This window comes from Vanellus vanellus (assembly GCF_965231255.1).
Source record: "Vanellus vanellus genome assembly, chromosome: 3".
Classification (NCBI taxonomy): domain Eukaryota; kingdom Metazoa; phylum Chordata; class Aves; order Charadriiformes; family Charadriidae; genus Vanellus; species Vanellus vanellus.
Genome location: NC_138907.1, coordinates 19,313,608 through 19,340,431, shown reverse-complemented (window position 1 = coordinate 19,340,431; position 26,824 = coordinate 19,313,608). Strand labels below are relative to the sequence as shown.

At 39.2% G+C, this 26,824-nt stretch overlaps 1 protein-coding gene across 1 annotated transcript in view; it reads left to right on the top strand.

The window, feature by feature from the left end:
- Positions 1 to 26,824, top strand: part of ALK (ALK receptor tyrosine kinase) — a gene marked incomplete at both ends in the record, with an annotated part of 320,185 nt that overhangs the window by 90,640 nt on the left and 202,721 nt on the right. Inside the window, one exon of the mRNA XM_082481002.1 lies at positions 3,373 to 3,537. Coding sequence (XP_082337128.1) covers positions 3,373 to 3,537 — 165 coding nt within the window. The remainder of the gene's footprint in view (positions 1 to 3,372; positions 3,538 to 26,824) is intronic.

The following is a 26,824-nucleotide window of genomic DNA, read 5'->3' as shown; positions in this document are numbered from 1 at the left end:
ATGCAAAAGACTGTTGGACAAGGGATTGTTTTGGTTTTGCTCCCCTCCCAATATATTTAAAAAGAGACTTTGCAATTTGCTGGAACTTAAATTTAGATCCTAAATAGATTTAGGATCTATAATGTCAATATAGCTGTGGCATAAATGCATATACTAGATATAAATCTGTGTGACATCTCTTTAAAAAAACCAACAAAAAAGCCACTTTACTGACTAGGCACGCTATTCAAGTCCTAAAGCTCTGTATCTAGTCAATTTATATTGGTAGTAGGTTTAAAAAATAATCACTAAAAGTTGTGTTAGATTTAATTACCTTTCCTGCAGTGCTTTCTTTTTTTCCAGAAAAGGGTAGAATGGCTTATATTCAGCTTCCAAAGGCACATGGCTACTTCTTTATGTGCTTAGCTGGGCAAGAAAAAAGTATACTTTGTTTTGCGTAAAACGTGTTAAGACAATAATTGGCAGCAATTCAAATATTGTGAAGGTTCTGTATTTGCAAATGTGTTTTATATGGTCTTGTAGCGGCTACCACACAAAGAGCAGCTTATCAGTGAAAAAAAATGTATGTATTGTATATAATACTTTTTTTATAAAGTATATTACATTGTTAATAGTGAAGGACATTGTGAAAGAAGGGAAGCCTGAGGGTAGGTAGTTAATGTTAGGCTTGGAAGACTGGATGCTGTTTGCATAGATTTTGCTGTATTGCATCACCTAGCGTTTCTTTGTACTGAATAGAATGATAGCACTGAAATTTGTGTCTGATTCAAGATTCAGTTAAATAAGAGCCTATGAAGAGTGCAGATATTCTGGTGATGTGGGGGGGACTACCAGGTTCTGTAAGAGGTGCAAGTACATTTTCATTAAATCACAGTTGCTCTTAGATGTATGAGCCAAGTAGTCTCCTCTTTGAAGGAATAATCTGTTATAGAAGCCGTTCATCTTGACCACAAGAGGCATGTTGGATGATACCCACTTTTCTGTAGGCTATTCATTGCAAGGGAAGGAAGTAGTATTGTTACTTGCCTTTTTTCCCTTTGCTTTCCCCCCTTCAGGCAAAGGCTGTAGTTGTCTGCAGGGGTCATAACGCTAAATGTGACGACTGTTATTTAATCACATACCCCAATTAAGTTGTCCTAGTTGTAGGTCAGAGGCCTGCTGTATTAAGGGCTCCACGACCAATTGATAGCTCCTCTTCTGAGGAGGAGGCTCTGGAAAGTGAGACTGAATGGGGGAGCTGAGCTGGCTATTGAGCTCTTGTAGGCGCCATAATCAGAGTGTTGGGGGGTGAGGACTGGAGGAGGAAAATGAGAGTGCCTTGTGGGTATCCATGAAGGGCTTCTCTGCTTGGGGGCAAGAGGGTAAGAAAGCACAAAGGCTTCTGTTCCTAGCAGCTGGATGGGAGAGGAGTGGAAGCAAGCAGTGACTGCTGGAAAGTTCATGAAAACGTGACAGACTGATGGGGGAGAGAAGCCCACAAAGAACGAAATAGTTGATTTGAAATTATTGCTCTTGCCACATGTTGTCCTTGGCCTGGGCTTTTCCTTCCATCGTCCTGTGGGTTCCATCAAAAAAGTCCTTGCATGAGATGTGTTTCTCCCCCTTGCCTTTTTTTTTCCGACAGTGCTGTACATATTACTCAAGGTGTTCCCTGTAACTAAACTATACAGTAAGGAGTATGTGTCTTCTGTAACATGTAGCTGAGTGTTTGGTTGCTCTTTTGTCCATTTGGGCTTTGATACAAAGTTTAGTAGACTCTTAACACTTTAAAGGGTTAAAAGAATGTGGAGCTTGTTTTTTTTTCTTTTTAAAGAACATCTGAGGGACTAGACATAAATGATCTGAAGTTTGGGTATGATATTGCAGTAGTAAACTGTATAGCATGAATATATCCACTGTTCCCTGCTGCCTAAATTGAACTGTGCTTCATGTATTGTGAAATTTATATTGATAACATAGAGGCCTGAAGAGGGTAGCGACTTGTGCATTCAAATTTAAGGAAACGTGTATAATCCTTGTTACTGCTGCTTGTGGTGTATATGGATTCCTTATATGGTTTACATGGTCTTGTGAAGCATTCAAAATGCTGAGTGAATGATAAAACACCTGATTAAGAAAATCAAATATAAACTGGAAAAATAGGCTCTGCGCCTTCCAGCTTGCTGTTGAAAAGGCAAATTAGCTGGGAAAAGTATAGTGAGAGGGCAACAGTATTAACCTTCAGATTAGAAAATGTTGTATCACCAGGAGAATAGGCTGAACTACATCAATCTGTGCACACTAAGAAGAAATTAGATGTTTAATAGAGAATGTAATTGAAGGTTAAAAAAAATAGTTAATTTGACTAATGTTAATTCAGATTATTTGTTCCACTTGCATAGCTATGGCAGGACAGTAGACAGTGTAGAAAACTCCAAAGATGAGGTGGACTTTTTTGTTGGACTTTTTCAAATGGATCTAGCCTTTTCAGAAACATTGAGTTAGTTCAGAAATAGTTTCTTTCTGTTACTGAATATTGTGTTGAGCGCTGACTGTGGTGACAAAGGCAAATGTATACAGGGCATTCCAGAAAATTTAGCAACTTAATGATTAAAAGTAAAATCTGTGCATGTTGTTTTAAGCAACTTGAACAATGGTGCGATGGTAAGTTGGACACTGGGGGGTGAATCATAGTTTCACCAGCAGAGTAATTGATTTCTGAAAGAGAAACATCTCAAAAAGAAATGTCTTTGTTCCAGGCAGATGCTGGCTGTACTGCCTGCAGGCTACAGTTTTGCGGCAGCAGATCAAGCTTCTACTGCCTCAGTGAAGCATTTCAAACCAGGGGGTCAGAAGGTTGGTTTGCAGGGTACACTTCCTATGGCTACCAGCATGTCCCATATGCCCAGGATATATGACTCGCTTTGCAGAGTCTTGTGCTTACTGAGACGGAACTATGAAGCATGTTAGTAGTCTTTGTGCTGTAATGGTCCTAGTTGAATTTGAACTAGCATCCCAGAAGAGATTGGCTTTCTGTCCCATTTTATCAATTGACTAAGCTATTTCCTTTTCTAGATGATGCCTTTCCCTGCTTTAGCCTGTGCTGCCTTTTTATCTGTCCTGAAGGGGAATTACTTGCTCTTGGGCCTTCCTCTTGATTTGCTGCTGCCTCCATAATGAACCTCTCTGTGCAGTCCATTTCGGACATGTTTTTGCTGTCTGTTTATGGATTTCCTCCATATCTTTCTACCTCATTATGGAAAAAAAAAAGCAAGCCCTAACTTACTAAAGTGTAAAAGGAGTGTGTATACACACCTTCTAGCACAGAGGAAGCTAGATTTTATTCATCTGCTATGTTCTATGTCTGTTTTTTTTTTTTTTTTCTTTTTCTAGTATTTGACTGCAATTTTGAATCTCCTTGTGAGCTGGAATATTCCTTTTCCTCAAAAGATCAGGAAACCTCCAACAATGCCTGGCTCAGAGTGAGTGCAGAGGAGATTTCACAGCTAAACATCCCAGATGGGCCGGAGAGAGATCACTCTGAAAATACACCTAAAGGTAAGATGAATACAACTATGTAATGCCTTCAGTGTAGTGCTTATTTTAAAAACAAAACACACGCGCCCCTCCCAAAACACACCAAAAAAAACCCAAACTCCACCAAAACAAACATGTTCTCTTAAAATTCGTAAGTCAGCTATAATCCTTCTGCTGTGGCAGACAATGAATGCAAACAGTGTCACAAAGGGAGTCATTCTGCACATGAAGGAGCTGTTTTTTTCTAAAGGCAATCTGAATCCTGTATATGGGAAGCAAAATATCCAATATAGTGTTGTGTAAAATCTGAATCAGGTTGACCCATGCCATGGACAGTATTTAGATGAGAACAATACTATGGTGCCTTTGTTTAAGGTCATTCAGTGGTTGGAAGAGATTAATAAAGTAGAGTCTGATTTTTACCTCTGCTCTAGATGCTGTTTACTGCTTGCTTATTTGCAGACCATTTTAGGCAATATCCTTGTGTCCAGGGCTTAGTTTTTCTGTTGGTGAGAAACCATAAGATGGGTTTTGCCGTTAATATAAGAAAAAATTCCCCGTTTCTAAAGAGAACTAGGAAGCATGACAAGCGGGGAGTCCAACAGACTTTTCCCCTTCCCTGTTGGAATTATTTTTCCTGCTCATGATCGTATGTGTGAACAGCATAATATTTGTCCCACACAATATCCTGGTCTCTAAATTGGAGAGACATGGATTCGACAAATGGACCACTTGGTGGATAAAGAACTGGCTGGACGGTCGCACACAAAGAGTTGTGGTCAACGGCTCAATGTCCAAGTGGAAATCAGTTATGAGCAGCATTCCTCGGGGGTTGGTACTGGGACCTGTACTGTTCAACATCCTTGTCGGTGACATGGACAGTGGGGTTGAGTGTACTCTCAGCAAGTTTGCCAATGATACCAAGCTGTTTGGTGAGGTAGACACGCTGGAGGGGAGGGATGCCATCCAGAGGGACCTGGACAGGCTGGAGAGGTGGGCCCAAGCCAACCACATGCAGTTCAACAAGGCCAAGTGAAAGGTCCTACATCTGGGTTCGGGCAATCCCAAGCACAAATACAGGCTTGGTGGGGAATGGCTGGAGAGCAGCCCTGAGGAGAAGGACCTGGGGGTGCTGATTGACAAGAAGCTCAACATGAGCCAGCAATGTACAATCGCAGCCCAGAAGGCCAACTGTATCCTGGGCTGCATCAAAAGAATTGTGGCCAGCAGGTCAAAGGAGGTGATTCAGCCCCCTCTACTCCACTCTTGTGAGAGCCCACCTGGAATACTGCATCCAGCTCTGGAGTCCCCAACATAAGAAGGACATGGACCTGCTGGAGTGCATCCAGAGGAGGGCCACGAGGACGGTCCGAGGGCTGGAATACCTCTCCTATGAGGAAAGGCTGAAAGATTTGGGGCTGTTCAGCCTGGAGAAGAGAAGGCTCCGGGGAGACCTTATTGCAGCCTTCCAGTACCTAAAGGGGGCCTACAGGAGAGCTGGGGAAGGACTTTTTACTAGGGCATGTAGTGATAGGACGAAGGGGAATGGCTTTAAACTGGAAGAGGGCAGGTTCAGATTGAACATTAGGAAGAAGTTTTTCACTTTGAGGGTGGTAAGGCACTGGCACAGGTTGTTGAGAGTTGTGGCTGCCCCATCCCTGGAGGTGTTGTGTTCATGGCCTTGGGCAGCCTGGTCTAGTGGGAGGCGTCCCTGCCTATGGCAGGGGCGTTGGAACTCGATGATCTTCAAGGTCCCTTCCAACCTAAACCATTCTATGATTCTATGATTTCATTAAGATTGTAAATGCTAAAAAGATCCTTACCTGTATTTGTGCCCTTCTAATCCTGGGAAAGCAGAAAAATTCTTAACATCTTGCTGTTAGTGACACCTGCTTGAAACATTTCCCTGTAAGGCTCAGGTGGTGTTGATGAGAATGGAGCTACAAAATGGAAACGGGGAGTTAGGGCTACGAGCTTTACCCAGGCAAGGCAAGTATAGAACAAAGAGGTATAGGGAAGGACAAGAGCAAAGAGGTATAGAGATGGCATTTAACTTAGCAGACCTGCAATCTGACTGCTTATAATAGTTCTGCAGGCAAATATCAAGGAAAAGTTTCAGTGCCACTTTTGTTCATATTCTTTAGTTCTCTTTTCTCATCCTTATCAATAATATAGTACTTTTCCCCAGATAGCCATTATAAATTAACTTTTAAGGCCCACTGTTTGAACACTGATTCACAAGCAGACCAAGTCATTTTGGTGGGATGTGTGTCATGTGTAAAGCATATGGACCACATCTGTGATACATGCAAATATCTTCCAGTTTTCACATCAAAGAACATAGATGGGCATGCTAAATTTCTTGCTACAGAGATACAGTTAAGTGAAAATTTGAGGTAAATCAGAATGTCTGCTGCTTGAGAAGGTGTTTTCCTTTTTCTTAAATTCTTGTGCAAGCTGGCTGCTGATGAAATTTAGTAGTTAAAACTTGCTTGTTTTGAATTGAGAAGAGTAGCTGTCACTTTCCTGGAGTGGGGAAAAAATGGGGAAAACCTGAAAGGAAGTGAATGTATTGTTCCTGGTGAATGGCATGGCCAGGTTGCGGTGGTGCTGCATATTGTTGATGTATGTTTCTTCTGGATTCTTTTTGGTAAAGTTACGTATACTTTAAATAGCATATATACATATGTATATATGTTTGGTAAAGTTGTGTATATTCAGTCAGTTTTATGTCTGTTAAAGCAGAAGAAGGGGATACTGTTGGCTGATCCTGCAGCACGAAAACGAGGGTAGTATTGATTGATGATTTCCAATTGTCTACTGGGATAAAATTCCATTTTTAAGCCCAAAGTTTTTTTTTTTTTCTTTTTTTTTTTTTCCTTCGTCTCGAATATAGGCAATTTATCAGAACACCAGCGTCAGCCTGTTTTCTCCCATTCTGAGGGGCAGGTACCCAGTGTGACATTGACTGAATGGATTTAGATTTGTGGGGTAGCAGGGTGGGTTGTTTGGGATGTTTTCTTTGCTTGTTAGTTGTTGTTGGTTTGGTTTAGTTTTTTTTAATTATCATAGTCAGTGGTAATTTAATCTTGAGCCCCTCAGTAGAGCTGTAGGTCTGCAACTCGTAGATGACTGTAACTCTTGTGCGTATAAAGACTCATTTGAAAATCAACACTTGGAGCTCGCATCTCTCCATTTTAAATCACTTTAATTACAGCTGCTTGGCACAGATAGTTGTGTGGTCTGTTTCAATCTGAAATAATTAAGCACAGTAATTCCAACCCCCACTGTTTCCTACAAATTGTACTTCCAATTATCTCAATCTCATTTCATCTCCTTTGCAGACAGTAATACACAGAGATAAACAGATAGCATAACTAGATTTTGGGATGGTTTAGCTCATCCTTGTCACTTGGCTACCAAGACATGTCAAGATATTGATAGAGACAAATACCTTGGGCATGATTCATTGTGCTTCATGTAAGTTTCTGTAAAAGGTTCTGTAGGAAATCATAGAATGATTTAGGTTGGAAAGGACCTTGAAGATCATCAAGTTCCAACCCCCCTGCCATAGGCAGGGACACCTCCCACTAGACCAGGTTGCCCAGGGATCATTGGTAGATGATGCCCAAATCATTGGTAGATCTCCCAAAGAGAGACATTGGAACAACTTCTGTATTTTTGCCCTTGTTCCCGCAGTGTCATACAGCTCAGTCTCAAGGAATCAGAATGAATCAGCGTGGATCAAGCTACCTAGAGGAAGAACTAGTTTCAGGTGTCTCAGCATTTGGTTACAGTCACATCTGAGTGCTCCACTCACTTGACATGTTCAGCAGGTGGTGTCACACAAATCATTGACTGACAATAGAAATAGATGGTGAGGTGGCAAAGTTTGATACTAAATTATTCAGGGCAAAAGATTGGAGGTCTGGTTTGCAAGGAATTGAAAAAGGATGCTTAATCGGATAATAGTGGCAGGTGAAATTTAGTGTAGATAACTTGAATTGAGGTCATAGGAGAAACAATCTGAGTTTGGCATATATAAGGACAGATTCTGAGCTAGCTGTAGTCGCTTAGACTGATTTGGGGGTAAGAATAGAGCTGTGAAAACAGATTCATTAGCAGTCACAAAGCAAATGTGATGTTGGGACTTCCTAGGAAGGGAGTAGCAAACAGGAACAGTTTGCTATAGTATAAATGTGTGAGGCAGCTGTATCTAGAATACAGCATTTTGTTCTGGTTCCAGTGCATCAAAAATCATTTAGTACAGCTGGGAAAGTTATTAAAAGAATGGAAACAAGGATGATCTAAGGTATGTAATGGCTGTCTTTTAAGGAACACTTAAATTAACTAAGGCTACCTGGCCTGCAAGTGGCACCTAAAGGAATACATGGCAGAGTTTTATAAAAGATGCACAAAGGTTTATGAACTCCCAAGACTTTATAAAGCACTGAAAGGATGGGTACAGAAGGAATATTTGTTATTTCTTCTGATACAGAATTGGATGACATCAGATGAAATTAGTAGATGGCTGGTTCAAAACAAAAGGAGATCCTTCCGTATGTAACAAACAGTAAAACTGTGGAACCTTTTTCCACAGGGTATTGTTGGTGCTAAAACCTTCTGTGTGTGTGCAAATTGACGGGATATGTGCAGGGAAGAAAAATAGTTACAGCTACCAGATCCCAAGACTACATTTTCTGGCTCAGAGAGTCCTTGCACAATAGATCCCTGAATGCTGGGAGGGGAGAAGTACAACTGTTTGCTCTCCCTGTTCATATATTCTTTCCTATGTATCTACACCTGTCTGTTTTCAGAGCCAGATGTTTGAAGTTAATGGATCTTTGGACTGTGCTGGTAGGGTTGGTGTGGTGGTATGTCCCTCCCTCACCTCCCAGCCTCGTTTTTTCTTCCCTTTGAAAAAGGAGATAAATGCACTAAGGGTTTCAGACAATTTGGAAAGTCAGAGAAAAGGTGCTATTTCAACATTTATATTATGTGCTGTTCTGTTAAAGCCTTGTGAATGATACTGAACCATACAAAAATATTTGGTGGGAAGATCTGCAGGACTGTCTGTCTATAGGAAACTACAGAAAGGAGGTTGTCAAGATACTTTGTGGGTTTTTTTTTTTTTTTTGAAATTTTGTGCTAAAATCCTTAATTCTCATCCATTTCCCCCGCCGTCTTGAAAGTGGACCAGTGGGTGATAGAATCACTAGTGTATCTGCCAGCTAGGCCCTGCATGGTATGTGAAGATCTGCTGGACCTACTAGTATTTCCAAGTTGAACTTGCGTAACTTTCTGCAGGATCAGGGATTTAAGGTTAAAATTCCACTGATGTGCTACAGATTGATGGAAAGATCTCCACTGTTGGGATATGAACCAGGCCTGTATGTGCTGTAATGAGTAGGCAATCTATTGTGGATTACTTGACTTCTTTTCTTTTAATTCATGAATAAGCAAAAAGATGCTATAAAAAATTCAAGCATTCTGCATCACTGGCTGCATTTATTTATTTTGACAAGTGTGATTAATTCTTAATTATTTATGATCCTTCATAATATATTATACCAGCAAATGTACTGCAGTCTATCATAATGAAATATGAGCAACTGGAGATCTTGCAACTGTGGCATTATTTCGTAAGGAGGCAGGTTAGACAACCCACTTTTTGGTTAGAATGACAGTATTTGTAGACCAAGGAAGTTGCACTTCTCAGCTGTGTGTACGTATATTTGTCATGCTCATGTGAAAGAGTCATTTGCCTCTCTGATAAACTTGAGAATGGATCAAAACAGCCATCAGTTCTGTGCCTCTCAACTCTTGATTCAAACCCAGGGTTTTCTGTACTATGGGGGCCTCTAGGATACAGCTCTGAGTAACAAGTGGTTTAACATTCGTCAGAAAGTGTGCCTTTCCAGAACTCATCTCTCCTGCTACCTCATTGCAGTGCTTGTATTTTCCTGCCTCCAGAGAGGCACTGGCTCAGCTTCCTGTCAGCAACATTGCATTGCTGTGCTGCCCGTGAATTTGTAGAGGGCAATAATTGTGGTCCCTGATCTGGGAGCACAGTTGTGGCTTCCTTCCAAGTCAAATTTTACAACGAAGAGGAAGAGAAAAACCACTAGTACAAAGTTAATCTTGTGTATTTAAGGAAGAAGGAAAAGCAGCAGCCGGACCCAGAACAAGTACATACAGATTGGATCGAGATCTGTACTTGATCAATTGTCAGCGTAATCTGTTTCCAACTGTAAATGCAGTTTTAAACTTGAAGGTTTAGAGGCTTGACCACTCCTGACTATGGTGATGCAAGTGGGTTGCCTGCTCGTCTTTTAAATCTTGTGATTCTAGATAAAGTAAGTGAATTTCTCCTTCTGTTATCTGAAGATTTCAGGACCATGAAAATATGCAGGATAAAAATTTTGGATGAAGAGATAGGTTGGGGAAGTGTGACCACCATTTCAAATAAGAATCAAAAAAGTAATAAACCACCCTGCAAATGTGAACACCGATTGAGACAACTCCTTAATGGAAAATGTAGATTAAACTTTCATGAAGGATGGCAGGGGAAGTGGGAGATGAATGAGGACAGTGTCCTAACCAGCCACTGATTAGTTGAAAAGCTCTTACATAAGTTCTAAAACAAGCAGTATCTGCACATTGTGTTAATGTGGTTTTGATTTTTGTAATTATTACTAAAGAAATGGAGCAAGGCTAAGGCACTGAGCATATTAGCAAATGGGAGATAATCAACTGCAGGATTATAAAATGGCTGTTGACTTTAGTTTATGATTCCTCAGACAAGAACGGGGCAGATAATAAAAGATAATAAATAATATTTTGTTTCAGATTATCACTTTGTTAACAAAACAGTAGACTATAAATCAATGTGGGCTTGCAAGAAGTAAGTAGTTGAGAAGATATTTTTTATGTAGGACTTAAGCAGAAAAAAGACTTCTAACACCTACAATTCAAATAAAAATTGGGGAAAAAAATTCTCTCTGAAAAAGATAGCTGTTTCCCAGGTGAAAGAATAAAGGGTAAGGAGAGTTGCTGGGCTTATGCTAGACAGACAAAAGTCTTCCCTTTACATTAATCCTTAAGGCTGGTTTGAGGATATGCCTTGATCTCATAGAATTGATCTATCTTACGCGTCTTTTAATCAAGGTATCAGAGTATTTCTTCTTTTCTTTAGTAAATCAATATATGGAGTTTGAGCTGTTGATAGGGTTGATCTGAAAAAAAAAAAAAAAAGAACAAACCCCAAACCAGAATTGTCTTCTCAGGAGAATTTCTGTTTTGGAAGAAAAATGTTTTTGAACCTATCGCAAATTTTGACAAAATTGCAGACTTGAATGATTATTGCACCCCTCTTTTTAGTGCTGGAGAAGCATGTGGATCATCCTAGTCTGCAAAGATTCAATCCCAGTGGTTGAGTAGTCCTTAAAAAGATACTGCTGTGGTATAATGCCACCCTAGTTTTATTATTTATAAACATTCAGATAAACTAGGGGTATCCTATGAAAATTTATAAACTTTTACACTTTTGTTTAGTTAAAGTTGGATTCAGTTTTCTGTTAGTTGTTTTCCTCTTTAAGATTTAGCTACTGAGTCAGTGGAAATAATTGTATTTAAGCTGAAAGATCAGCTACATACCACAAGCGAAATAGTAGAAGAATTCAGTGAGATCGGAAAGCAACACATGGACTGAAAATTATTCATTGATCTTATTGTGAATGAGAGATTTATGGATTTGTAGGGCTAACTGTCAAGTTCTTTGTAAACAGTGATGGTTTTAAAATCAGAAATGTTATTTACAGTGAACAGTTCTGGCTGTTCTAGTTGAGACTTAAATTTTGACACTCGACAACATATATGTATCAAGTGTTACAACACAGCCCCATAGGAATTTATGCAACATTAATACATGCAATGCAAACCAAACTTTCCTCCAGAGTCCATTGGGCTGTGAAGAAAAAAAAAAAAAGCAGCCTTTTTATGGTGGTCAGATTCCAGCTCATACTCTGCCAGTACAAGAAATGGACCAGATGTTCTTAGCATTTTGCAGTGTGCTCTTCTCATTAGTACTGCACTTGTGCTTTGTTACTGCAAAATTATTTCCTTTTAATGAGCCTTCTCTAAAGAGGCAAATTATTGTCTCGCTCTGGGAGGATGTGTTTGTTTATAGAGTAGGTATGTATTTATACGGACTGTGGATAAGCACATGGGTCTGTTGATTTTTAGAAGTCTTGTTTATTCATTCCTTAATTCAGTGAAGGCTGGCGTGTAACTCAACACAAAGCATTCTGTTCCCCAAGCTGAAAAAGAAAAATTAATTTCGGTGTGCATCAGATGTTAGTATGCTCTAATGGCTTGCTGCATACCTGTGACTAGTGCACTTCAATATGTATATCCAGAAAAGGTATAGACAATGAAGAATAAATGGGTTGTAAAATGATCTCTCTCTCCCTCTTAGAGATGCTTTCTTCTTGGCAAGATAAGGCATATCAAAAAGACAGCCGGAGGGAAGTGTATCCCTCTCTTGGCTGTGTTTGACCTTTTTATAGGAAAAGAATACTGGATTGACACGCATTTGTAATTTTTTCCCTCTGTGATGTAGGGGCAGTGGTCTTTATCCTCAAATGCTTCTGTACATCCATGCATATGTTGTGTTTGGAGTTTTTTAAATTGAACTTTTCAAGTATAGAAAACTCATTTGTGCAAAGAACATTCAATGAATTAATAAATTGTTATCTGATAGTTTAAATTTCTTTCTAGCCTGCCTGCTACCTCTATTTTCTGTATATTCATTTTTTTACCATGCCAGTGACAACTCACACATACAGCTCTGTACATAAAAATATAAAGTATGACACAGGAGTATCAGCAAGACTCTAAGCCTTGTAGCCACTGGCTGCATATTGCCACTCCTTACCAACCATGGTCTAATTATATCCATTGCCAATTACAATAACCTCTGCTTCTTTAGTACTTTACCTATGAGGCTCTGAGAATGTGCTATTAAATAAGGCAATTGATAAGGTTTTAAAGAGTTGGGAGAAATGTTTCTCCATGTCATCAAAAAGAAACTAAAGCGCAGTGTGGTTAAATCAGTCTCCCAAAGTGAGTTGTGTTCTTAGCTGTGCCAAAAGTGTTGTATCTCTCGCACCTTAACTAGTACCGACAGTTAGATGCTTGTTGTTCTATGGTATTCTTGTCATGAAATTGGCTTGGTCCGCTTATAATAAATAGACATCATCATGTGGGATTTTCCACAGACCTATTCTGTGAGATTATGTTAAAAGCATCAGTAAATTGACAAGAACTGGAATATTTTCACTGTTGTTATTAACATCAATGATAACACGTCTGTTGCATTGCAGTTGCTATCTCACACACCTATGCTTGAATAAGTACATTAAAAGAGAGTCACTCGGAAAGCTAAGAGGTTTTACTGCTGTGACTCTTGCCAAGAACAAGGCTCAAATAATTAAACAGAAGTAAAAAATTGTTAATTTGGAACTGTGATAAGAGAAAAGATTGAGATTCAGTCAGGATCTTGGGGCAGGCTAAGCTAAACCCAAGTACAGCTTGACCTTTTTGCCTAATCTAGACATGTAAATTTGGGCAAAGAAAGAGAAGATTGATTTTCACTATTTCTGTCCTTGGTTTTCTGATGTTTTTCCATTGTTTAGATGCAAATCTGTAAAGGATTTGTTGACACTAATGCTTGTGTAATATCTCATTTTTGGAAAGACAACGATTGAGTCTACTATTTCAGAGGTGTTGCAAGAAGTATTCTCCTAGACATGCCTTCAGAAGTTAAATCTTACTCACAGGAATTGTTAATGTTAGAACTGACTGAAGCAGTTTCATTGACCTTTACCTTTAAGGGAAGGGGGACCTATGAGCTTAGCTGTGTAATCCTCAAGTTTTCTCATAAAGCAGCTTAAATGGAGCATGCTTATTTTATCCCACTCAAAGTAACCAAAGAAGTTTGCAGTATTAAAGATGGTGAGAATTTTTTTGTGTCTTTTTAAAAGAGAATTTCTTAATAGCATGCAATGCCATTTTAGGCAGCCCCAAGCAACTTGCCTAGATTCTAATGAATAATCATCCATTCAATTATGAGTTAGAAGCTATCCCTGAAGTTTCATTTGTTTTCTTTGTTAGCTTATTTTGAGAGCACAGTGATTAAACAGATGGTCTACTGTATGAACATGAGCATGGCCATAGTGGGAGAGCAGGAGAGGGAAGCAAACTTGTGGCCAGACTTCCCAGAATGTTCTCACCATCTTCAGACATGCTTGTGTCAGGGACTGTGCGCTGGGGGGAGCAATAGGATATTGTCCTCCATGTTATAGTAAGTCTGCTGGGATGCATACTACAACATCTTGTTGATGTGGGATCTCCAATCCTAGACCCCATTCTGATGCTGAGCAACATTGCCTTTCTCTGCAGTGAATTCTGTTGTGCATCCCTCTCTGTAAAGAAATCTTTTTCTCTAAGTCCCCTTAAGTACCTTTAGTCTTTCTTGTCTGTCAAATGTAAGCAATCTAGAAATGCTTGACCTTTATATTTTACCTTCCCAAAATAAACAGAACTTAAAAGAAGATAAATATGAGTGGCTGTCTTTTGTTAAGATGAAAAAAGGCTATTTTTAAAAAATCATTTTGACTTGATATTAATGGGTTCATATCTCTTGCAAACCCAGGTGAAAGTTAGCTTTGTTAGCTGAATGCTCCAGTGTCACAACAGAGATGAGAGAAGCAAGCACCACTTAATTCTAAATGGCATTTCCTTAAGAATGCAAGAAAAGTAATGGTGGGCTTCTAGCCATTGTTCTGCATTTTTTTCTTCATCCTGTTCAATGGCTGTGAGCAGATCTTCCCACTCTTCTGTAAGATGCTGTCTTTCTAAATTACCTGGTGTAAATATGAGTAAACAAGATGATGAGTAGACTTCTCCAGATTTGAAGAGGTGTTCAAACAGCAGAACCAGAACATTTGTTGCTTGCCATTACCCGTGTTAAAAGAATAAATCTGATGTAGGACAGAACTACAATAACCCACTTTGTATGCTGCTCTTAGTGAGGATCATCTTGCTGCTTTTGTGTGCTTCCAGGGGGGAAGTGGAAAGGTCAGGCAACGAAGGGAAGCATTTTGCTGTGCACCACAGATAGTCATCTCTGGCAGTCATTTGGAGCCTTGCAAGGCACATAAACAGCATAATAAAGGTTAGATCACAACTCCGTTTCATCTGTCACAGTAATTTTGTTTATCAGAGGAAAGCCCAAGCTGCAGAACTCTGGTATTGATTTTGAGCAGCTGAAGGTTCAAGGATGTTCTGGTTTCAAGGTGTTTATTCAGAGCACTGCAAAAATAAAAAGGCCGTGTTAAAACAATGGTATGATGCAGGTTTAATTCCACTCATAGTGTTTTTCCTGAAGGTGTGGAAGTATTTGGGGAGGAGGCAGAGGATGGTTTGTGTTTGACTGCCCTAAAAAGTTAGAGCTTTTCAGGCTGCCAGCTGTGGCAATCCACAGCTCTGCTTGCCTGAGTTGATCCTCCATGTCAACAAGGTCACTTCATTACAGCTAAAGGTTTACTGGGACATCTAGAACTTGGAATTTTACATACTGAACTTTCTTGGATCAAGGGAAAAGAAAAGATCATTCTGGTAGCCTCACTGCCTAATTACACAGTAGTGCAAAACCATTTTAATTCTGTAGGTGTTGGTTTATCTATCCAGCTGGGTAAGGGCAAAATATTTAGTGTTGTCCTGTCATTGTCAAATCAAGATTCCTGAGGAATTAACAGTTTAGATAATTGATGATAAAACAAAGATTAATTTAATTAAGGGTTAAAAGCAAGAGTCCTAGAGTAAGATACTATAACATATTATCTATCTTAATTCGGAAACTGTGGCTTCCACCTAAAGTAATGACCTTTCAAAGACTAACCAAACCAAAGGAGAGTATCTGTTAAGCAAGAGTAGATTCTAAAACTGACTACTTAATAAAGATGCCAAGCCATTTGCGTATTAGTGCCAGCAGGTGAGTGAGCAGCAACAATTAACATTTTTAATAGCAAGTTTCTTTAAGGATATTTATTTAAGTATGAATACTAGTGTAGGATAGGTGGCTGGTTATCTTATGCATCTATGGAGAAAGGTGAATAGAGGCGTAGATGGAGTTTTAGTTTTGCTGAAGAAATTGATCACTTTAATTAGAGAGCAGAAAATATGAATCCCAGTTACCTGTAAGCTTCCTGAAAAAATAGTGATAATTGTAATGACTTCGAAGCAAGGGATGACTAAAACGTACTCCAGGCCTTTTCAAGGTTGGTGTTTGACCTGCTGCAGGCAGTTTTCCCTGTGGTCAGCATGCAGAATGAATGGTTAATGGTAGGTGTTTTCTGTCCAAGGGACTCAAGCAATTTTTGTCGTATGTAAAGCTGAATTGAATATGTACTTCTGAAATGTTTTGGGGTGCTTGGATTCAGCAGTATTATTCCTGATTGCCTTAAAATAAGGAAAACTCAAGAATTAAAAGTTAAAGTGTTGACTATTTAGAAACTGAATTTAGGCTTCCATTAACACTAAACCTCCTGCTCTGTTATACACCAGGTATTTGTGAGGACTCGGTGACAGGACTAAGGGGTATTTCACTGCAGATGAAACTTTGGGAACTGGCATTCAGGTTTTCCTTGTAGTGATGAGAAACCGCATTGCAAGGTCATACTAGACCAAATGTGCTTTCAATAGTATTAGTACTGTGCATTTGCTTACGTGTTTAGCTGAGATGACTGGGGAGTGTATGTCATGGATGAGTGCTGTGTGAAGCTGAGCACTTCCAGTTCTCTCCACTAACTGATGGTTCAGACAGAAGGTGTCTGTCTGAACAGGTAAGGGGAACCCTAAAAATGTGCTGCAGTAGGGGTGGTGCTTGAGTGATCCTTGTCTTGTATTTTCCTTACAGAGAGAGTGACAAAGTGTACTTGAAATAACTGAACTCCAACCAGATGAGCTGCCTCACCAGGGTGTAAAGCACTGCTTAACTCAGGGGAAGAGCTTTTTTGCATGGAGGAGTTTGGCTGGGATATCCCTAAGTGAGTGATAGGCATTAACTCTATGGAAAAGACACACGTTACCAACAATGCCTTTAACCACTTTCTGCTAGATGTTTTTTTCTATCTGTAGGAAATGATAAACTTCAGAGTGCTCTGTGGGTGGGCAGGTGAGATGTACTGCATTAGAGCTACAAAATAATTGCTGTGTGCGTTATTTAATGTTACATCCATTAACTCTTGGGGAGGGTGGGGCACCAGAGACTGACCCTGAGCATGAAGTTCTTAATGGGCATTGCAGCAAGAATGACCTAAAGGAATTGCAAAAGTTAACCAACTTTTTGTTGGTTACTTGCTTGGTTACTTGGTATGCTACTTCTACCTGCAAACTAATCTTTTTTAATGGAAATGAGTTACTGAACAATTTTTTTTGTTGCTAAAACAACTATTCATAATACAGACTGCAGAAACTTCAGTGAACTACAGATTACTGTCTTTCACTCCTGCAATGTAATCAAAACCTTGTTCTTTTTTGTTTTTTGGTTTTAGCACCTTCCTAGTCCCTCCTCCTCCTCCTCTGTTCTTTAACAGGTATTGCCCACTTGTTCTTTGAAAGCATCCTGGGCTTGCTGGATGAAGGGGTGCAGACTGCAGGAAGTGGCATTTTGCTAGCGCAGGTGTATTTGCAATGGGTTTGTTTGTGAAATTGCTGAAGTAGTTCCCAGTTTCTCATCGTGCGGCTAAAAGAGCATGTTAAGCTGAAGTCTGGGATATTCCTTAAAGTCTGACACTGTGATGGGGTGATACATATGTGGATTGTGTCACTGGCAGCCTTGCTGCAGGTATAAGAGCACGCATAGAGGCAGCTTTTTTTTTACATGGGTGCAATGCCTTTCTTACCTTAGAGATGCCAGCTGGGGCAGTAGTGTAAGGAAGTACTGTTGTGCCACTTTTTCCCACCTCTGTATACTTGGGGGAACTTAGTGCTGGTTATGTATGTGGACGTTACACACTTCCTGCATGGGGCAGAGGGCAGCAGAAAAGTTGGAGTGAGAGTTGCCTCTGCACAGGGCATTTCTGAGTGTGATCCAGTTAACCATCTTTGATCCCTTACAGAGTTGGTATTAGACCAGCAACTTAAACCAACAGCAGCTTGATAACCTCAACTGCAAGCTTGTGAAGCAAGTTCAGGAGGGAAGAAGCATTATATTTGTGTAGTCTTATGCAATTTGGAAAATTATATTAAAGGAGGGATGGAACAGGTGGGACTCACCATTTTATTTCTCTTCAGAATTAAAACCTAAACCAATGGCATGTAGCTCAGGGAGGGGAAGATGGAGAGGGACAGCAACGGGGGTATGTCATCTAGAAACAGTAGCGTATCTAGTTACTGGAAAAACTCTACTATAGGGCTCTGTCTTGCTAAGGACCACTATCTGCTGTGTGACAATAAAATGCCCAAAGAACTTCTGTGTATTTCTTAGGACTACTCAAATACTTAATATCATGTGCTTAAGGAGTTTGTTAGATTGAAATACCAGCCTTGCCTCTGGGGTTGTTATCTATTTGATAGTATGTCATCTCTGCTACTGAGACCTGCACTTTGGTCACCACAGAACATATTTATAGAAGGAGAATGACTTGCCATTGTCCCCAACACAATGGTCTTTCTACTCCTTTTTGGGCGGAGATAATGATGATAAAGACTTCTCCCTTGCACCACCTTTGTTCTATAAAGTACTAGCACTGAGAACAGATAATTTATCACCTTTTCCATAGTACCAGATATCTTTTTAATTGATGAGAATATTTTTACAATCACTTAAAAAAAAAAAAAATGCTCTTGAGGAATCTTCTCCCAGTTCACAGAAACTTAATGAGGGGTTGTGACTTTAATCAATTTTAATTATTGTGTAGTTAATAATGCTAAAAATAACAACTTCAACTTTGATATTGGATGATTGATTTGTGAAGCCACTTGTAAATAATTGATCTTTTGTTGCCTAAAGGTTTTTCTGTTAGTGCTTTTTTAAGGAAAAAAATAATCAGGCAAACATTTCAGTAGCTACAGCATAGATAATACAATGTGTCATAGTAACCACTGCTTCCATAACTGGGTTTCTATAAACTAAGAGCTGTGTGTTTTAATAGTTAAACCAGGAAACAGTATTTCTAGGAGTCTTTTCCCATTCCATCACTGAGTCAGTAGGAAGATTGCGTGCAGCAGCCATTTTGTCCCCCAGTTTGCCAACGGGCAAGACTCTCTAAAATAGCTAGCAGGCTCTGAAATGTTGTATTGTTAATGAGGATTGGCTCTGGTAAGGCTATTTTACAAAGAGAGAGTAGAAAACTGCATCATCCCGTTATTTTAAGAATACATGTGCTCAGTTGACAGATGACGAGATGGCTTTCTTCTGCACTGGTAGCTGTCAATCCAAAAAAAACGGTTTCTTCTGGATTTTTTCCCTGTTTTCAACAGTACTAGAGGGTCTCTGACTAGACCTTTGTGCAGCCAGCTCTTCTGTTGTTGAATAATAACTGAGAATTTTGCTTTTAATACTTGAAGTGTGGGAGCGTCCTTCTTCATTCCCAGAAATTGCCAGCCTTGTGGCATCAGAGATTTAAATGAGATGTTAGAACAAGCCTGTTTGCTTCATGTATATTAAACGAGGTGAGAAAGAACAAACCCTTTTCGGATCATTGTTGTGTAGAGCCAGGACCACATTCTGTATGTTTGCAAAGTACTTTGAGTTCCTTTAGAGGCAAGGTGCTATAAGTTAATATTACTGTTCTGTGTGTAAGTGATAGTGGGTCGTTCTGTTCCTTGGCAGTAATGGGACAGTGAAAACGGATTATCAATAATGTCAGCAAATACAGTTTTAACAATGTTAAACCCATATCTTTGTGAAACTAAATGAGATTTCTCCTAACACAGCTACTTATTTGTATTCACTATGTATTGCGCAGACTACCTCGCTATTCTTAAAGCAACTACCAATCACCACGAGGAGTCAAGCAGACGCTGCATTCTCCATAATTACAAGCAATTTTCCAATTGAATTATCCCATGATTTAATTCCTTAGCTTGCATCTGGAGAGCATCAGCAATGTGCAGCTGTTTTGGCTTTGAGAATTAATTGTTGCTAAATGTATTAAGAGTGGTCTTGCTGCAATGATTTCAGAAAAGAGTCAAATCCCAGCTCACTTCTGGATTAAACTTTTACTTCTTATTTCTTGTTCTTTTGACTCAACGCCATGATACAGGCCATGGGTTTAGTAGCATTTGTCTTGGGTAGTTGTGAATATTAATTCAAAGTAAATATGTTCAGTCACTGAATTGAAATCCTATTACAATGAAACATGAAGTGAAATAGAACCATGCCAGAATCAGGAAAGAACGGAGGGCTGGAGATTAATGATAAATTTTGGTTTATGTTGCTGGTACAACTGCATAGCTATGATTTGCAAAAGAAAGAGATGGTAACTTTGCAAAGTATAAAGTACCCAGTGAAATAGGTATGATGTTTCACGTCACAGTGTTTTTTCGTCAGGCCAAATACTTCGGATATAGGAAGAGTGTCTTAGTCATTTGTCCTTGGGGAAAGCGTGGACAAATATTTAGACTGGGAGTAGCATGAGTTTTATTTCTGAAATTAGAAAAAGAAATAGAATGAATATCGAGAGCTTTGTGAGGCTGAGTTTATCATCAGGGCTTTACACAGTCTGTTAGATTCCAGTAAGAACAGATTTTTTTAATCTAAAGTCCCAAATTCTCTCCCCCCCACCCCATTAAATATGAAGACTGTAGCTAATGGTCTTAAGAATCCTGAAATACAGTGGTGCATTTTCATAACTCCTGGGGGTTAATGAGAACATTATTGAACTGTACTTCGTTAAATAATGATATGGAGAAGATGTGGAACTTGTAAAGCATGCATTAAGTTTCTAGCTTTGACCTGTGTGACCTTTAGATTGATTATTTAATGTCTAGGCCCCTGTTGTAAACAAATACCTTTTGTGAAGTGTTGTTGATATAAAGTACTCACTTTGTTAACTGCTTTTGTTGCTTTAATTCAGATAGCAAAAAATTTTCTAGATTCTTAGCAAGAAAATGTTACTGTTAAATGAATATGGTTTAAAAGATATTAATCCCTGATAAGTTGAGCTTACTTATCCAAAGCTTTGGAAAATGATTATGTGGCTAAATATAAAAAATTGTCTGGTTTAAGAGCTCTAAGATCCTGCAAGTTCTGTTCATGTGAAATGTGCGATGTGTATGGTTAACTTCTCTGAAGGCTTTGCTGTTTCCATCCAGGTATTTGGACAACTTTGTGCCATCCTTTATCTTATGTCAAATTAGCTTCTATGTAACACCCTAAACTATGATAAGGTAACATAACCCTATTGAAATTCAGTGGTTTTCTATTTATTGAGATTCAGATCCTGCATTAGTACAGCTGTTTATGAAGAAAATTAATTAAAGGAAATTATTTACTTAATACCTGCAGGATATACACTATGGTATAAAGCTTCTAATTATATTAATGATGGTGAATTTATATGAACCTGGAATAGAAAATAAGTTCTGTTTATGTATTGTTTATATTTTCAATACATTTTGAAGATACTGGTTTGTAGAAAGTGTTACTGTTTCAGAGTGTGTACACAGATTTTTCATAATTCTGGACCTGACCGCTTTCTCAAACACAGTTTGTCTTTGGCCAGTGATAAATATTCTGTACATTTACTTTGTTTTTTTTAGACTGTAGCAAAGTAATTTCTGTTATGCTGAATTGAATCTACAAAGAAATGGAGAGCCTAGTATTTTATCTCTTGTAGCCTTGCAGTGGAAGAAGGGGGGTGGCAAGCCCCCCGCTATAAACACTGTGCTTTTCAAACACCTTACAATGGTAAGGACAAGTAGGTTCTGATTATATCTGAATAATATAACATGATTGAGTTTGCCAAATGATTATGTCTGGCTCATGATTCCTCCTTCCAGTGAGAATCATATTGTGCAGGTTTAATGTAACCAGGACACTAAGGCAACAAGCAATTGAATTAGCTGCTTCTTGCAAAAGTTTCCTTTGTTCTCGCCCAGAAATCAGCTTTCTCTAGGGCTTGTCTGCTAAAGAATTTCATGCTGTTATTTTTATTCCATAATGGAAGGCTTAATTTGGGAACATGGACAAGTAGCAAATGCCCTGAATTAACAACTTTCTTCTCTTAAAAACTAAACAAATTTTATCAGTTCTGTTCTATGGCTGGAGATGTCTTACCCTGTTCTCATACAAATGAGGAATCATAGTTGTGTTTGGAAAGTTTATGTGGGCAATTGTGGATTCTTCACAAGCTGAAGAGAGAAAGTCCTGAAGGAGGAGTAGTGAGAAGGGTGTAAGATTGTTGGACCAACCGATACAAGAATTTATGAGTCATTGCCTCTAGACAGTGTAGAGAACACAGAAGCAGTGGGATAAACGCGGCCCTAAATCTTGAAAGGGTTGAGAGGCATTGCTAATATAATAGTGGAACAAAGTAAGGAAGAATGTGATGCCTTCAGGACTGGCATCCTGGAGGCAAAAACTGTAGCAGAAAACGAAAAATCTTGTACATAGAGCATAGTAAGAATTTCTATTCCAAGCAGGGGTTTTACTGGCTGGAAGTGGAGGTGGTGAGGGTCACTTGAGAGTTTCTGTTAATTGCCACAGCAGTCATCTGTGAGACTGGTGAAGGTTTTCTGGAAGAGAGAAGAATATGAGTATTGCGTACCGGTCTGGTCAGCTGTGTTTGAGAAAGAAAATCTAAAATGCAAATAGGTGTATGTTGTGGTTTAAGGAACCCACAACGATTTATTGTTGTTCCCACCTGGGAAGGGGAATCGCGAAAAAACAAGGAAACCTGAGGGTTGAAATATAAACAGATATAATAGAATAAGACTAAATAATTAACATTAATAATATTAAAGAACCAGTATTGATTCCGATACCAATACAAAATATACAAGGATTATACTAGCCAGTTATATCAATAGGAAGCTGTGCACTCCCAGCAGTGGACAGCAAATGTCAGACACTGCAAGCGCTACAGCCTTGGGAGGAAGGGAAGGCCTCAGGGATCTGGCACCGGGACAAAAAGTTCTCAGGATTGCAGCCATCAAGGAAGAGAGAGAACTTTGCAGAAAACTTTCTAATTTATATTGAATGTAATGTTCACGGCATGGAACAATCCTGTTGGCCAGATTGGGTCAAGTGCCCGGGTCTCACTCCTCCTCATCCCTGCACCTGGCTAGGCTCAAAACCACTGAGACCTTGAAACCCACACACCATAGCTGGCTATAAAGCCAATATTTTCACAAATTCAGATACTATAGTCTTCTAGAAGTGCAGTTTTTCCAAGCATTAGATGAGAAATTAGTCCTGTGTTGCTCAAACCAGGACAGTGTAGAAAAGGGCTCCTGTAACGGTGCTTAGGGAGTAGAGATCTTGCCACACCAGATGAGATTACAAAATGTCCCTTTTTAGTCTACGGACACCAGGAGTAGGTATTGATGTTTCTAAATATATTTGAAGAAAGAAATGCAAGTGTTGAATTACAGAAGAGCTAGCTGAAGGAAAATGAAGTGTTGACTGAGGAACATGTGAACAAATACAGGCCACACCTTCATTTTGCATGGAAATGAGAGAAAGATTAGAAAGTATCAGAGCAGTGAATTAGCCTTCCAGGAAGGGAGTCAGTAATCTAGCCAGTTTTAACATAGCACTTGATATTGTACATCTCGAGATGAAAGAACTGTCTTTCCTGGTATTATTGTTATGTGTACATCTTGCTCTAAAATACCTACTGCGGTAGCATCCAAATTGTCCATAAGGCAATTATTGCAGCAGGATTGCTCTTCCCAGCTGTGTTCTGCACCGGTCTGTTTATACAGAAATACGGCATGCTGAAAACATCTGTAGCTCAGATCATGCAGATCCTGTAGTAAGTTCAGCAGCACCCTGTCCCACGCAGTTGGTAGTGCTGTCAATTTTGGCAGTGATACTGTTTCATACAAGTATATCGGCTCTGACTTACCATTGCGGTCAGGATGCTGGGTTTTCTCTGCTTTTCAAAAATACTGGTTTTATGATTTTATTTTCATGTGGATTTGGATGTCCTGAAATACAATCAGTTTGCTGAATTTCTTTTAACATCACAGAATGAAAGGGGTGCTGCCACCCTACAGAACAGGGTGGCAGTAAGCCAGCAGTGCTGTTTGCTTAGCTACACTGTAAAGAGGTAAAAGTGGGCACCTGGCAGCTGCTTTGGGTCCCCCAAATCCTCCACCAGTGAAGCACTGCACGCTGCACCATTTATGTTTAGTAACTGAGCAGTTAAGGACGTTGTATTCTAATTACCTGGCCAATTATGTGCAGTGCAAAATTCCCTGCTAGTACTGCTATGATAGCCTGAACTGCAGACAGTCTTGTGATTAAACTGTCCCTCGATGATGAAGTCGATAATTAACAAGAAGGCATTTTGCTGAGTAGTGAACAAAGTCAAAGAAAGAACAGAACTGAGTTTTCAGTGCTGTAATAGGGTTTTAATGGTGCTCTTCTCAGGGACAAGAATTGTCTCTGACCTCCCCTGAAATTGCACATGGGTATGCATTTTTAAAAATGTGGACCTGATTTCTTTACACAGAACATAATTTTGATGATCAAAGGGCTGGAGAACCTACCCTATGATGAAAGACTGAAGGAGTTAGGTCTTTTCTCCCTGGAGAAGAGAAGGCTTGGGGGTTGGTGTGTGGTCACAGTATTCCGGTAAAGGACAGCTACAAAGAGGAAAGAGGACAGAGGTTCTCTTCACAAGGAGTCACATGGAGAACACGAGGGGCAACCGGTACAAGTTGTACTGGGAGAGGTTTCATCTCGACATAAGAAATAAACTTTTTTACAGGAAGAACAATTATTCACTGGAAGAACTTCCCCATCGCTGGAGGTTTTCAATATGTGATTGGACAGGATGCTAGATAATCTTATCTAGTCTCAGGTTGGACCAGATCATCATGGACACAAGTTAGAACACAGGAAGTTCTGTTCAAATACACAGAAAAACTTCTTTACGGTGAGGGTGACAGAGCACTGGCACAGGCTGCCCAGGGAGGTTGTGGAGTCCCCTTCCCTGGAGATTTTCAAGACCCGCCTGGATGCAGTCCTGAGTAATGTGCTCTGGGCAATCCTGCTTTGGCAGGGGAGTTGGACTAGATGATCTCTAGAGGTCCCTTCCAACTCTGAAAATTCTGTGATTCTGTGATCTTGTGAGGTCCCTTCCAACCTAGGCTGTTCTGTGATTTGCATTTTAACTGGGTAAAGCACCTCAACAACTTGGTTTTTCTGTGATAGCTTCATCCCAATAAAAACCCAGCCAGCCCTCTTGAAGAGGGTTCACAGCTGAGTGTCTTTGTCCTTTGGGGCAGTATGTGTTCTGTACTTTCAGCCCTAAAAATTTAAGTGTCACTGTCCGGTGATGACTAAAGATAAAATTCTTATTGTTCATTTGTCCTGCAGTGCCAAAGTGGGAATTAAACATTCACTTCTCACTGTGTTAAGTGTTGTATGAACATGCAGTGAACTGGAGAGAAAGCCACACGGGTCATCCATGTCAACCTGGCATGAGCTAGGAGTCAGGCAGACAGAAAAAGCTGTGCTACATTACAGTATTTTACTTGAACTCATTTTTCTGAATGTCTGCTTGAGCTATTCTCTTTGGAATTTACTGGCTTTTATTGAGGGCTATCCAATTAGAAAATTTAATCCTTGTGAAGATGTTAGCTGAGAAAAATTGAAATACTCTAGAGACTGTATTTTTCTCCCTTACAAAATTCAAAATATTAACAGAAGTAATTATCCTGAATGAGCAAATGTTACAATTACAAGTTATCTTCAGCATTGTGAACATAATAACGTTATGGTAACTGTTTCAAACGAACTAAACCTGGATTTTTTTTATTCTTGCTAAAAGTTGTAGCAAGACAACTTAAAAATATACATGAACTTGTATAAACATCCTTTGGGCAGCTAAAAATTAATTTTTTACATGGAACAAACCATTTTCCTTAATAGAAAAAAAAATTAAGGAAAAGATTAATTTCAGTCTAAAACTGAAACTTCTGGCAAAGATCTTTTGAAGACAAGAACAAGTTAAATCAAGGGGTCTATGTTCCAGCTAATGTAGTTCATAAAACCAGCAATCATCATTTGGTAAATTAGTGCCTGAAAATGGGTTGACAAACATAGAAAGTGTAATGTAGTAATTGCATGAGGTCTGTGGATACCAGGTTATTATGGTATTGAGATTATCAACTAAATTAAATCTCATTAGTTTTATATGTTTTTTAAATTTTGTGCTTAGATTCTGAAAATATTCCTCATGGTTGAACATGGTACCATCTTCTGTAAAAGACGAACATGCCTTCCTCTGTTTTTTGAGTACTACTTGTTCTTAGAACAAGTATTTTGAGTTCTCGTGTGTAGCAGCTTCTACTTTGATGGATTTTAATGGCCTTAAAGGCATAGAAGCTTGCATCTGATCTCTCTAAGGTAACTCTTACTATGTCGTTCATTGCCTTAATAAAATCAGTGGAAATAGCAAAAGCTGTGGAGAACTTAGACTGTTACAGCAGATATACTGGTAAGCTCAGCTTTCCTTTAACCAAAAGCAAATAGAAGTAACTTCCCTTAACATCTTTGATGTTTGTGCATGTCAACCACCCAAACCATACATGACGTCAAAACTAGGCTAGACTTTTAAAAAGAGGATTACTTATCATGAAATTTCCACTATCAAATCTAGCTGTGAGTCCTCAAATGTGAAAGTATGTTCTTGTTCAATTTCATTTTCCTTCCTTATCGTTAACTTGGGACAGAAACATGCAAATGTGAAGTATATTAGCTCAATTTGGGAGGAATGCAGGCTTTTCTCTAGAGGTGTGTGAAAATGTGGGGGATAAATTAGCATTTCTTAAGGTATAGGAAATTTCCCTCATTATCCTACAGATTTTCATCAAAGCACAAAAAATCTATAGGCCCTTTGACTTGTTATTATCTTTTGACTGTTGTAAGCATATATGTTTAGGTATCTGTGGACTGTACTGTTAGAGAAGCTTCATGAAATGACCTGCCTGACCCTGTAATTTGTTAGGAATGAAACCAGAATCTGCTACAGGTGATACTTTTGAAGAGGCTGAGAGTTAATTATGA